Here is a 13,523-nt window from a genome sequence, read left to right as displayed (position 1 = left end):
GGAGAGGGAGGGTTAAACATAAAACCCAGTTGGTTTGCCTCTGTGGGCTTTGAAGAGAGAGCAAGCCCTCCTCATATGTGCGTTAACTCATGAGTCCTTGGTTGGCAAAAGTCATTCCAACTGTAAACTGTCACAAACATTTGAAAAAAAAAAACAAATATGTGATGGATGTTTTTGGTTCACCTAACTTTATAAGTCAGTCTAGTTGTAAACTCTCACAGACATTTGAAAAAGGAAAATGGAAAAAAACAAACAAATATGTAGTGGAGGTGTTTGGATAAGTAATTTCATGCTCATTAGGCATCCATGTTCAGACTATGGTTTGGGAAGACCACACCTATCACTCACATATTTTCAATTATTTTGGTTTTCTCCATTTATGATGATTTCTCTTATAGTGGTTTTGGTGACCCCAAACACTCTCTAAATCATTCTCCCCAAAAGTATCCAACAAAACTGCATGAGGGGAGATGAGCGTTGAATGTAAACCCCAATAGCTTGTCTCTGTGTGCTTTGAAGGGAGTGCTTTCTCATTGGTTGACAAGAGGAAATCCAACTTTTAACCCTCACAAACATCCAATAAAGGAAAAGGAAATAAAAACCACAAAGAAATATGTGGTTTGTGGCATTGGGCTACAACTCATATGTGCACCAAATGTCTCCTTAGTTTTGAAATAGTGAGGACTCGTGCCTAGTTTTTGTAGAGGAGAAATTGGGGCACATTAATTGATGTGTATAAACAAGTGGGAAGGCAGTAAAATGGAAAGAGTAGGGTTCAAGAATTCATGCCCACACAGCTCCCACATTCCACATCTATGCTTGGGAATGGAAAAATTACTTTCTTTTGGCTAGGTAGATGAGTGTTATGGCTTTCGACTAGCCTTGACACAATGCCACAATGATTTCATTTTGGTCACTTGCAAGTGTTTTGAAATTTTGTTTCTCTAAATGCTCATATTTCCATATGATTCATAAGTAGAGTGCAGGGTTTGTAATTTTGTACCTTCTTCAATAAGATTTAGGAATTCATAGACTTCGTGAAGTTGGGGACAAAAGAGAACCCTTTGAATATCTCCTTTGTTTATTCTATATATTTTTTTTAATCCTGACTGATTCTCATGCCATGCAGGAACTGACAAAGAGATGTATGTGCCAATGTGCTAAGCAATTTATTCTTTCTATTTTAATTGTGCCAATGTGCTGAGCAATGTATGTGTTTGTGTTGTGTCTGTAGGAAAGACAGAGAGAGGGAAGGTAGAGGAAGAGGGAGAGAGAGAGGTATTTAATCTAAAATTATGATATCTTTGTGGCATTGGCAGAATTGGATAGAGATGTTGGCAAAGAGGAAATTAAATCTGCTCATAAATGTTTAGCCAAACAGTATCATCCCGATGTTATGCATTTTTTTCTTCTAGTTTTCAACTACTGAGGAGCTTAATAATATGCATTTAAGTTGGCCAGTCTATCTATTATTTGTTCTTTGATGTTTGAATCTACGAGTTCATATTCCAAGTTTCTAAACAGTAATAGATTGACATAATATCACCAAAGTGAAGTAGTAAGAAGCTGCAGGTATTTAGTGATTACTTATGCTCTAAAAGAATTGAAATTTGTTGTGTCGCATTGCATATCTATTTAAATAACAAATTCTCTTGGATTCTTAGTAAAGGCACCCACCATAAATTTTATAATTGCCAAGAAAGGCACAATAAATTTCTTATTTTAACAAGTTCTTCCTAAAGCACTCTTAGAACAATAAAAGATAGTCCTTCATGTGGTCACTAGTTAGTGAATCTTCTTTGTAATCCCAAATTATAATATCTGGAATTTCCCTCAGAAAACAATGGCAAGCTGGCTTGGGTTGTCATGCATTGATCTATTTCATGAACCATAGAAGTGAACTTTCATGTTGTAGGCCCTGCACCATGTGTGCCCTGCTTATATAATGAAAATTCAAAAATAATTTTTGGTTCTTCAATTCGTTTCACCCACTAAATTTTATCTACTTGGTTTACTTACAAATCCATGTTGTTTGCTGCTGAACGATTCGGTATGGCTTGTTGAGCAGCCGACCCAAAGAATGCGTACATCAAGCTGAAACCTATCTGGTTGATCCGGATTTAAGCAGGAACGCAATAGATTACAGAGATAACCATAAATACAGAGATGCGATAACCATAAAAACAGAGATGCAGCGGAAATAATACTTCATTTCATTAATGGAGAATACTAAAATATGCTTACAAATAGAAATAACCCAGCTAGGGCGATGGTAGCTTATCTCTGAGAAGAGATGTGTCGGCTACATGCCTCTGAACTGTTTCGAACTGTGTTTACAATGAGGATCGAAGGCCTATTTATTATTGAGAAACAATGGAAAACCCTTCACATTCCAAAACCTAACCCTAGAAGATGAAACGCCAAATTGTGGACCCCGTTTTGGGGTGAGTTGGACAGCCAACTTACCGGGGTCACAAATTAGTCGTATTATCTCCGTTTGACGCGCATGATAGCCCGTTGGAAAGATCTCTCCGAGGACTACGACGGAAAAGACGATTTTTATCAAAAATATCGCTAGCGGTGGATTTCCCAAAAAACTTCGTTTAGGGCCTCAAAACAGCTCCGGAAGTTTAGGACCGGAAAAACTGCTAAAAATAGTAAACTGTGGTATAATTAAGGAAACTGAAAAACTAAAAGAGACAGTTGTGGGGGTCCAAATGGGATAGGTGGGTGGCCACCAACATCCACCTGGATCACTGGTAATGATGTGACTAAGCTCATTCCCAGCACATGATTCCCATATATAGTGTGGCTTGGAGGATGTGTAGTAGTCAATTCTCTATTTAGCCCTACCATACACAATCATTATTCTAAGAAACTGTTTAGTGATCTATTTGATTGAACTGGAGGCCTGGTAAAATATATGGTTTATATTACCTGATGTCGTTAGTTGATGTGAGAGAGGAACTAACAACTTTTCAAAAGCGGCATAAACAAAGAAAATAAATTTGTTTTTTAGATGGGTTAATAAAACTATAAAAGGCATCAATTTGATTCCAATTTGTGTTGTGAAGATATGTTTTATACATGTTAAATTGTAAACTACTAAATTTTAAATCTTCTAGTTTGCTCAAAGTTGTTTCTTATGTATACATTTATTTGGTTGATATATATATTTTCCTCATTTTGGGGACAATTATACAAATTTATGGCAAAGCAAAACTGATTTAACTCTATTTGATGATACAAGAATTGGAGTTGTTGGTTTAATCTGTTGAAAAACCCTTTTGTTGAATATATTTAGTTTATCGTAATTTGTAAATTATGAATGGAACCTGAAATTGTTCTCTTATTTCATCTATCTTACTTTAAACAATTGTAAATGCTTTTTGGTTGCCTATTCAAGTTTCTTGAACAATTGTGTGTATCCATTGAATTTTGTCTACTACTTTGGAAAAGTTAAGATGTAGATTGGGTAGGGAAATTGATTGAATTCAAATAAAAATGATTGTCAATGTTATGGGAACCACCTTAAAAATAACCCCTAAAAAACTGTTAATTTCATATATTACTAGTTACAACTGATATTAGTTACAACCTATATCAATAGACATAAGAGTTGCATGAAGATCTTCTTTGTAAGTTCTAGACATGAATATATATGGTCTTAAACAATACCCCAAGCAATAAGGAGTTTTCATGCTTTGAAGCATATTAATCTGAATTTTGACATGGAGTGTTTGTTGATCTTTGAACACTCTGAATTCTCCTTATTAGAAGTGTGAATTGAAAGTGGATTCCTCGAGCGACAGTTGTGCATATCTTTTATTAAGGAAATGCAATAACAAAAAGTTATGTGGTTTATCATATCTCTTTGCAGCAAACCTTTGATCAGTTAAGTTTGATAATAATATATAAGTAATTGTATTACGGTTGAAACTTTGCCCACCAAAAAAGTTATCTTTGCAGATAAACATGGACACAAAGCAGGGCATGCTTCACTATTTCTCATTTTCAAATCTCTTTGCAACAAACCTTGATCATTTATGTTTAAAAGTTGTATACACATAATTGTATTTTGGATGAGTCATACCCAACAAGATTTGCAAATAAGCATGGCCACAAAACAAGACATTGTCCACTATTTCTTCTTTTTAAATATGAAACACTGAACATTGAAAATTGCAGAGATGTTTTCTTTATAATAAGGTTAAGGTTTTATAATTTTTTAAAAATTTCAAGATAGAATTCCTAGAACTGAAATCAACAGAAATCTAAAATTTACTAAGATATAGTTATCTATTAAGTTTGATATTCACATATTGACTGGTTTTGTTAGGAATTAAACAAAAGCAGGTACCCGACAATCATAAGAACTTATTATAGAGAAGCTCTAGGGTCACTAATAGTGTACGATATCTCCACATGGTACTCGTTTGAGCATGTACCTTGGTGGCTTAAAGAGCTGAGAATGCATGCAAACAACAACATTGTGATCATGCTTGTTGGCAATAAATCTGATTTAGGGAACTTGAGGGAAGTCCCAACATACGATGTTAAACAATATGCAGAGAAGGAGGGCATGTTTTTTCTTGAGACTTCCGCTCTTGATGCCACCAATGTTGAGAATGCATTTCTCACTGTTCTTCGTGAGGTCTACAAGGTGGTGAGTAAAAAGGACTTCACTACAAGCCAGGATGATGGGCCTGGGCTTAGGTGCATTATGTCAGGAAGAAGACTGGCTTTAACTCCATATGATGATAATAAGGCTAATAGGGTAGGATCTTGTTATTCATAAAGATATTCATGTTCATAATTGGGCCTATGGCCATTCAAATTCCAGAGGAGAGGCCGACATTGGATGTATCTGAAGCATAAATATCATGACAGATATGTGATACATATGAGGAATAAGATCAAGGGTTATTGATCCATGGCCTATAATGTTCACTTTCTTGTAAAGGTATACCTTTTTTTTTAATTAATTGTTCTTTCACGGTAAAACTGATGAATACGTCATACCAAACTACTTTTTCAGTTAAATTCAAGTTACAATTTAATACAAAAGTTGAAAGAAAAAAGCACAAAAGTAATAATTCTTATAAATGAACATGAGTTAGGAGTTGATTTATGCAATTGCAATTGCTTTTTATTGTTTTTAGTAGTATTTACAATTGATTTACTGCGTATTTACATCTAGATTTCAAGAACTTGGGCGTAAGTTAAGTCTCGTTTATCCTGGTCATCAACTTGTTTCAGGTTTTGCCATTGAGCAGAATGCCATACTTAATGAAGGTCCTCCCATTTAAATGGTAAACTTTTCATTTATATCCCTCTAAGAATGTCATACTTAATGAAGGTCCTCCCTTTTAAATGGTAAGCTTTTCATTTATATTTCTGTAAGCCTATTGTCGTATATTTATATCAAATTAAGTTGTTGCAAGAGCCTTAACAAAAGCTAGAGCGCTGGTCTTGAGAAAGCGTTCACTGAGTGATATTTCCACAAAAACCTAATTCCCTAGGTATACATCCATCTAATCGGTATTCATCTAAACTAATGGCGATCAAAGTGCTTAGATTACCTAAGTGTACTTGATCATTGTATTATGTTTCAATGAAGAAAAATAGACTACTATATTCATGATCAACCATAATGTGACCATAATTAACCATGTTCAAACATAATTACGGAACATAATCATCATCAAATTTATCCATAATCAATCTTAAGATGTTGTAACTTAATATATGGCGCCAAAATTTCCTTCCATATTTCCCCACTCCTTGTAGTGAGGTACGATACTATGTTGCAATTGCTAATTATATGTGTTTTCACAAAATTAAAAAAAATTAAAAAATAGCTTAAATTTCAGATATATGAGGAAGCCATTAATTAATGTGTTAACAGCCCACACGAACATTTCTCGTCAACAGTTAATACTAAGGTTTTATTTTGAAGTATGGAGTTTGGAGGCGCAGCAATTATGGAGAGGCCATTACTTTGATATCTTGGGAGGCGCAGCAAGTACGAAGAAGCCATTAAAACACTAAGATCTCCATTGGCTGCGCAAGAAAACGAATACGAACATTAATGGTCACAAATACTTCGGTGGCTCCGCAATAAAACGAATAACTGGCATGCCAATTCACAGAAAATGCCGAGCCCATTGTTAGATTACTGGCTTGTCAATATCTAACGGTATTAATTATTTATTTTCGTTGGATTTTGGCAGAACAGTGATCCCACTACGAACATACACAGACTCCCAATGCCAGCTACTTGTTGCCTTGCGGAGCCACCGAGGTATTTATGACAATATTATTGTTCGTATTCCCCAAATTTGACCTGATCTGACCCGACAAATCGTTTCGTTCGGCTTTGAGTTTATTCTATTCCTGACAATTTAGAGCTTCACGTGAAATTCCCTCCTGTGATCAAGGGTTAGTTTGGCCGTTCTACAGAGGGAATCGTGATTTACTGTGTTGTAATTGAAGTTAAGTGTCTCTGGGGGTTTTAGTATGTTTTGGGACTTTTACAGTGGAGTGGACGTTTAATATGTTTGGGGAATTTTACAGTGGAGTGGTCGTTTAGTATGTTTGGGGATTTTTACAGTGGAGTGGTCGTTTAGTATGTTTGGGGATTTTTACAGGAGTTGGAATTAAAGTTGTCTGTGTTTGGAGATATTTATGGCGACCCCCAAGGAACACATTGAAAAGATCAGGAAACAATTATCTGATGAATTATACAGCAAGGATGTGCGTTTTCTTATGGATCTCATCCAGGTAATTAATGAGTTTCAAAGTTCTAGTCGTTCTTAATTTTATATGTTTTCTCTGTTTTCACGGTAAGATTAGTGTTTTGATTTGGGTGCAGAATGCGGAGGATAATGACTATGCACCAGATGTGCAACCTTCGTTGGAGTTGGTCTTTACAACCGAAGATGTCGCTGGCGTAGGCGCTCCTGCGACATTGCTGGTTTTTAACAATGAAAAGGGATTCCAGAAACAGAATATTGATTCCATATGCAGCGTGGGACGATCTACCAAAACGAATGACAGGGGAGATGGTTATATTGGAGAAAAAGGTATTAAACATATGTTTCAGTCACTCTGTTCCTGCAATGAAATAGACACCTGCCTTGTTTCTAAATTAGACATTAGTGCAATTAGATGATTGTGTGATTTTTATTTTTTATTTTTTCGTTTTTGAAAGGAAAATTATTATTTTGCATTTCAGGTATTGGATTTAAGAGCGTTTTCTTGGTCACAAGTCAGCCTTGCATTTTCAGTAATGGATATAAGATCAGATTCAATGAAATCCCTCCATCTGATGTTAATATTGGATATATTATCCCCGAATGGATAGAAGATAAGCCGTGCATTGCACAACTCAAAGAAATTTATGGTTGCCAACTTCCCAATACTGTTTTAGTTCTACCCCTGCGTCCTGAGAAGGTTGAAGCTGTAAAGCAACAGCTCTTGAGTATTCATCCTGAAGTTCTCTTGTTTTTATCTAAGATAAAGAAGCTCTCAGTTCGTGAGCTGAAACACGGTGATCTTAACAGAACTAATAAAATCTCTGTTTTTCGAGAAAATTACATTCGAAGGTCTGGGACCAATGACACGGAATCCTTCGTTCTGCATTTGGTCGCAGAAGAAGATCACTTTTTGACGAGACAATGCAGTTATTACATGTGGAGGCAATGGTTTCCCGTGGAAAATGAGTATTGGGTTGAGCAGAGGAAAGATGTTGCAAAATGGGCCATTACATTAGCTTTTCCATTGGGCAAACGCTTTACAGGAGAAAATATGATAGCTGCGGGTATCTATGCCTTACATCCCACCGAAATGGTCACTGGATTTTCATTTATTATACAAGCAGACTTTCTACTGGTTTCATCCAGAGAAAGCATCATTTTCAATAACAGTTGGAACCAGGGAATCCTTCACTGTATCCCGTTAGCATTTTGTTCAGCATTCCGTACTCTGATAAGTGCTAAGTCACCCTTATCTTCAAAAGTTCGGGTTTTTTGCTACCTTCCATGTGATATTCCTTGCTATCCACAGCTAACACAAGTCAGAGATGCCATTCAGGCACAATTAAAAGCAGAGGATGTGATTTTATGCGACGTCAGCTTTGGGGGTAAAATTTTAAGTAAGCCAACAGAAGCTCGGACAATACTCCCAGCGTTTAAACGGATTCTTGAGAGAGCAAGTAAACAAGGTCAGCAAAGCGAACAAGCCCATCTGTTTTGTCGTAATGTACACATAGTCCATCCTTCCCTTGATAACGAAGAGTTTTATAATAGTTTAAACTTCTTGGGCGTAGTTCATGTCTCTTATAATTGGTATGCTCCCTGTATTCGGTCGTCTGGTTGGTTGGAAGGCCTTCCCGAAGATTTGTATGTTGAACTTCTTTGTTTTATTGCTGAAAATTGGGAGGGACTTTCAAGTCACCTGCAAGACGCTCCTTTGTTGAAGTATATAAGTTCCTCCAAAACCACAGATTTGGCTAGTGTATTAGATGCTACAGGCCAAACCAGAATTTATCTCTCGTCGAAGGAATCGCATATATCATGGCTTACAAAATGGTCTGGAGAACTTGCAAGTGCCGTCGAATATTACTTAATGCCCGAATCTACTCAGAAAGCAATTACAAATCTGGATCCCAAGGAAAGTAAGAAACTGTGTGAGTGGTTGAAACAGCATCCTGAAATTACAGAACTTTCTACGTTAAAGTTTGCTGAGCAGCTACTGGATGCTGTATCAAAATCGAAAGACAGTCAGCATGCCATCACCACTGCACATTTTTTGCACTATTCCTATACAAATAACAAAATCTCGTACAAACAGCTTGTCAGCCTTTGCAAGAATATTCCCCTGGTTGTTGAAGATGGGTATCTAATCAGGGAACGACGGTCGCGAAAGTTTCTCGTGCCTGCATCAACAGGTAACTGGGCCAAGTTAATGGGGAATAATCCCTGGACTCTGGATTTTGAAACACTTTCTGAAGATTACCTTAAACTACCACCTTGTGCAGAAGATTTGATGTATTCGGGCAATGATTTGGTTTCTGAAGATTCCATTATGCTCCCACCTTGTGGAAGAGGTTCGATGTATTCAGATATTGATTTGGTTACATTTTTTAGAAGAGACCTCGATGTTGTAGATATTCCGGAGCTATTTCCTCCGAATGCCAAGCTTCCTGCTGTTTCCCATGCTTTGACAAAGGAGAATGCATTTCTTCTGTTAGAGTGGATCCGATATTTGAAAAAAAAACGCAAGTTGCCTGATGCTTTTCTACGTAGTATTTCGGAAGGCAGATGGCTAGCAACATCCAGAGGCTTCGAATCTCCAGCCAGGTCTTTCCTCTTTGATTCCAAGGGGAAATCTTCTCCCCTTGAATATGATGATATTCCTTTTATTGATGAGGACTACTATGGAGAAACTATTCATGAATTCAAGGACACTCTTAAAAAGGTGGGAGTGGTCACTGAATTTGGAAAAGGATGTGACATAATTGTGGGTCATCATATTCGAAAGCATAAAGATTTTAACGCTATAAAAAGGTTGTATAAGTATTTACAGGCTTCAAAATGGAAGCCTCACGAGAGCAAACTGTTAATCATTTGGATTCCAAATGATGGTTGGCATGAAGCAAGTTCATGTGTTGTGCATGATGTGGATGGCATTTTCAAATCAAGGCTAAAGGTGTTGGAAGGCTGGTATGATGAGCCATCGCTACTTGATTTCTTCTCGAAATCTCTGGGTGTACCTAGACATCCCCGAATGGAAGACTACTGCTCCCTGTGGCGGGAATGGGTAGCGAATTCCAGGCATCGTATAATATTGGAATCAGAATGTTGTTTGGTGTGGAAGCATATTGTACAAAACTGGTCATGTTCCCCCATTCGTATAAAGCAATATCTTAAAACTGACGGTGTCTGTAAAGTGCCAGTATGCACAGATAATGGAGATATTCGTGTTTGTATCAAAGACAAAGCATTTGTCCCTGATGACTTGCAGCTGAAAGAATTGTTCAAAGAATATTCAGGAAGATTAAATTTTACTTGGCAGCCGAATCCCTGTAATTCTGAAATACCTTTGGAAGTGTTGTTTTCAATTTATAATAATCTTGGAGTTAAAAATCTCTCACAATCGGTGAGAAGAATAGAGATCTCTGCTCCAGACAATATGATGCCTTGGGAAAAGCTGACACCAGGGGAGGGGATATTGGGGATGGGATTGTACAAAATACTTATTGCATATCTTGCAAATCCTGCCTTCAAAATTCCAGCTAATAAGAGACATCAGCTTGTGAAAGGGCTTCTGGATTGTCCAGTCTATGGAGTGAGAGAACCACTCGTGATGCAATATTCTCTGTTATTGGCAAGAGAAACTGGTGAAGCGGAGAATATTCAAGTGAACACAACGAGAATGGTGCGATGGGAAAAGGAAAAGAAGCGTTTACTGGTACAAACACCTGATCCTCACAATAGAAAGGAAACGATGTTGTTTGCCACTACTTTTGCTGAGGTAGTCTCGGATGGTCTGTTAGTAGAATTTCCTGATTTAGTGGCAGGACTATATGAGATCATTAAAGATGGTTGTTTTGTAAATTTCAACTTGGAAGCAGTGGATGTCATGCTTCAGGGTATGAATTTTCAGTTGTTTATGGAGGACGAGCGCTTCCTTTCTTCTGTATTTCTGAAAAAGGAGGTTTCTGGCTCAGAATCATCTACATCTGCACTGTGGGTTCGTGACGCGATTACATATCGCAAGAGGAAGGGTGGGCGCCGAGGAAGGGCAATTTCCAATGACTATGAAGCTGGCAAGGTATTCAGCATTCAGCGGCAGAAGGTCGTTTGACCCTTCAAGTTAAAGGATAACCCCTGTAATGTGAAAAGTGGAGGTCAACCATCTAATCAATGCATTGGAAATCAGATGAGTTAGACATGGTGAATGTTTTCATGTTTTGCCAACTACTGCAAACAGTGGGCCTGTTCCATTGCCGTGGACATGAAGAAGCTGTTTTACTGACACATGAAAAAACCAAAATAGTTTTGACTGGAAACCGCTATGAAAGCGTGTTATATGGATAGATAGCAGCACTGGCAGACTCTTTCATAGGCTTATTATCAATATTGCGTATCTTGTTTTTTAATTAGTATCGTTGTTGTTTTTGCTATCTCTGTGTGATGTTTTGACTTTTTCAATTTTCTGTATCTTGTTTCTGAATCATTATCGTTGTTGTTCTTGTTTTTTCTTGCATAGGAATTGTGAAATGACTGAAGAGATCAATATTATTTTTATCCGTTTATATGAAAGTTTAACTATAAAATTAATGATTAATTTTATAATTAATTTTAAAATTTTCCTTATAATACATAAGAAGTAAATATGAACTGTTTTTAAAAAATTATTATGAAAACCACATATTGAAATCGACTCTAATGTAAAATAATATTTCTGCCTTTCAACACTAATACTGTGTAGTATCTGTCTTTTTCATTTATATATATATAAGTAATTTTTTAAATTTATTTAGATAAATGTTATATAATTTGTATAATTGTTATTTTTTAAACATATGATTATATATATATTTTTTCCATTTCTATTACAATTATAAATTATTTTTTATTCATTATTTATATAAATTTAAAATTTTATATATGTTTTTATTATTGGTAAAATTTATATAATTCTGAATACTATTTTTCTTCAATATATATAGTAGTATATATTATTATTTAGTTATTATTTTAGGTTTATATATATATATATATATATATAATTATTTATGAATTATGAAGTATATATTTTTCAAATAAATTTTATTTTAGTATAATTTAATTTAATTATACTATTTCAAATTAAATTAATTAAACTATATAATTTAATTTTTATTAAATATTAAATTCATGTATTAAAATAACAAGTTGAGGATGAAAATTGATTATAAATTATAAAAAATATCATAATAAGAACATTACACAATGATTTTTCTATTTAGTATATAAGCTAACCCTAATTTAAATTCAAGCTAAAATTTCAAAAAGAAACAATCCAAGAAAATAATAAATTTAACTTTTAAAAAAAAAAAAACAATCTAAAAAAATAATAAATTTAAATAAATTTATATGAAAAGCAAAACACAATATTTTTTTGGATATAAAAAATATAAATATTGAAAAAATACTTTTCAAATGCTATTATTGTTTGATAAAAAATAAAATTCCACATTTCAAGATTATTAATGTTCAAAATTTTAATCATTTTATAACTGTGCATTTGTTCGATTCATCATCTCAACTCTAGCTAGAGATTGATTTGGTGGGACTAATTTTCGAATATGGAGTTCACTTTTGTGTACTGGTCACCATTTTGGAATATAGAATTCTATTCAAGATAATTTTATTTGTTTTGATTTTTTTTATTATTAATATTTAGAAGTTATGATATAATAATATCATTTTTTTTTATATTATTTAGTCTTAATTTTTGAGAAGAAATTTAAATTTAAATTAATTTGATAGATGCTAATAGCAATATAGTTAATTTTAGGTTAAATATTTTGTATTTTTTTATTATGCTCTAAAAGGGTTTATTTTAAATTAAGTTTTCTAGAATTTAATTTAATTGTCAATAATTTATTAGGGGATGATATGTTTTAATTTCTATACATTACTAATATTCTAAAATGTTCTAATAGTAACTATAAATTAAAAGTTAAGAATTATCTTAAAATTAATTGTATTATTTTTTCCTTTTAATTAAATAAATATAGTTTTTTTTGAAAATATAATATTAATAAATTATAATATTTTAACGAAACTTATTTACATATTAACAATATCAATGCATTTTATCTTTATATATATGTATATCTATTTTTAAATCATAAAATAAGTATTTTAATATCACTCTACATATACCAATTATTTGATTTATATAAATCGTTGAAACCGTCCTGTACACTAATATTGGATTTGCTTGGAATGAACCAGCAATCATTTATATAAGGTATCAAGTTCCAACACCCCTATATGATTTAATATGGATTGGCTTGGAATGAACAATCAAGCATTTATATAAGGTATCAAGTTCCAACACCCCTTTATGATTTGACATGAACTGTTAATAATTTTTTTTTATGATTGTTATAGAAAAAATTATATGTAAAATTTCTCATTTTAATCTTCCCATTTTTAACTAACTTATATTCCTTATATATGATATATGAGGTGCTCAGTGTCATTGTTTTTTGAATTCTATGCTCTCTCCTAGTTGAATTTTTAATGGAAACTTTTATACTCCCGATTTTTTTTTATTTTTTTTAAAATAAGAATATTGATACGGGAGATCTTTCCAATGTTTGCTTCCAAATTTCAATATTAGATGAAGGTGGAAGCATTATCAGGCAACCTGGCTAAGTAAAGAATTTCATTATTGCATTAATGAGGAAGTGGGCCAAATTAATGGAATGGTACACCTCAGTGAGATGGATATTCGAAAGCAAT

At 34.1% G+C, this 13,523-nt stretch overlaps 1 protein-coding gene across 1 annotated transcript; it reads left to right on the top strand.

The window, feature by feature from the left end:
• The first annotated feature begins 4,471 nt into the window (after nucleotides 1-4,471).
• On the top strand, nucleotides 4,472-10,869 carry LOC149201045 (uncharacterized). Its single transcript, XM_089401177.1, has 7 exons — nucleotides 4,472-4,777; nucleotides 6,234-6,304; nucleotides 6,409-6,485; nucleotides 6,577-6,628; nucleotides 6,750-6,783; nucleotides 6,875-7,085; nucleotides 7,238-10,869. The coding sequence occupies exons 1-7, from the start codon at nucleotides 4,472-4,474 to the stop codon at nucleotides 10,867-10,869; spliced, it is 4,383 nt and encodes a 1,460-aa protein (XP_089257303.1).
• The last annotated feature ends 2,654 nt before the right edge of the window (nucleotides 10,870-13,523 follow it).

The sequence above is a fragment of the Pinus tabuliformis genome, chromosome 2_1 (assembly GCF_031772625.1).
Source record: "Pinus tabuliformis cultivar Carrire ecotype Pingquan chromosome 2_1, CPIR1, whole genome shotgun sequence".
Classification (NCBI taxonomy): Eukaryota; Viridiplantae; Streptophyta; class Pinopsida; order Pinales; family Pinaceae; genus Pinus; species Pinus tabuliformis.
The sequence above is the reverse complement of the archived record's forward strand: the minus strand, read 5'-3'. Positions and strand labels throughout refer to the sequence as shown.

Excerpts from the sequence above, each read along its gene's own strand:
- LOC149201045 (XM_089401177.1), top strand. The coding sequence starts at position 4,472 with ATGCATGCAAACAACAACATTGTGATCATGCTTGTTGGCAATAAATCT. Across the intron at positions 6,629-6,749 it reads TACAGTGGAGTGGTCGTTTA|CAAGGATGTGCGTTTTCTTA; the intron begins GTATGTTTGGGG and ends TGAATTATACAG. Across the intron at positions 7,086-7,237 it reads TGGTTATATTGGAGAAAAAG|GTATTGGATTTAAGAGCGTT; the intron begins GTATTAAACATA and ends TTTGCATTTCAG.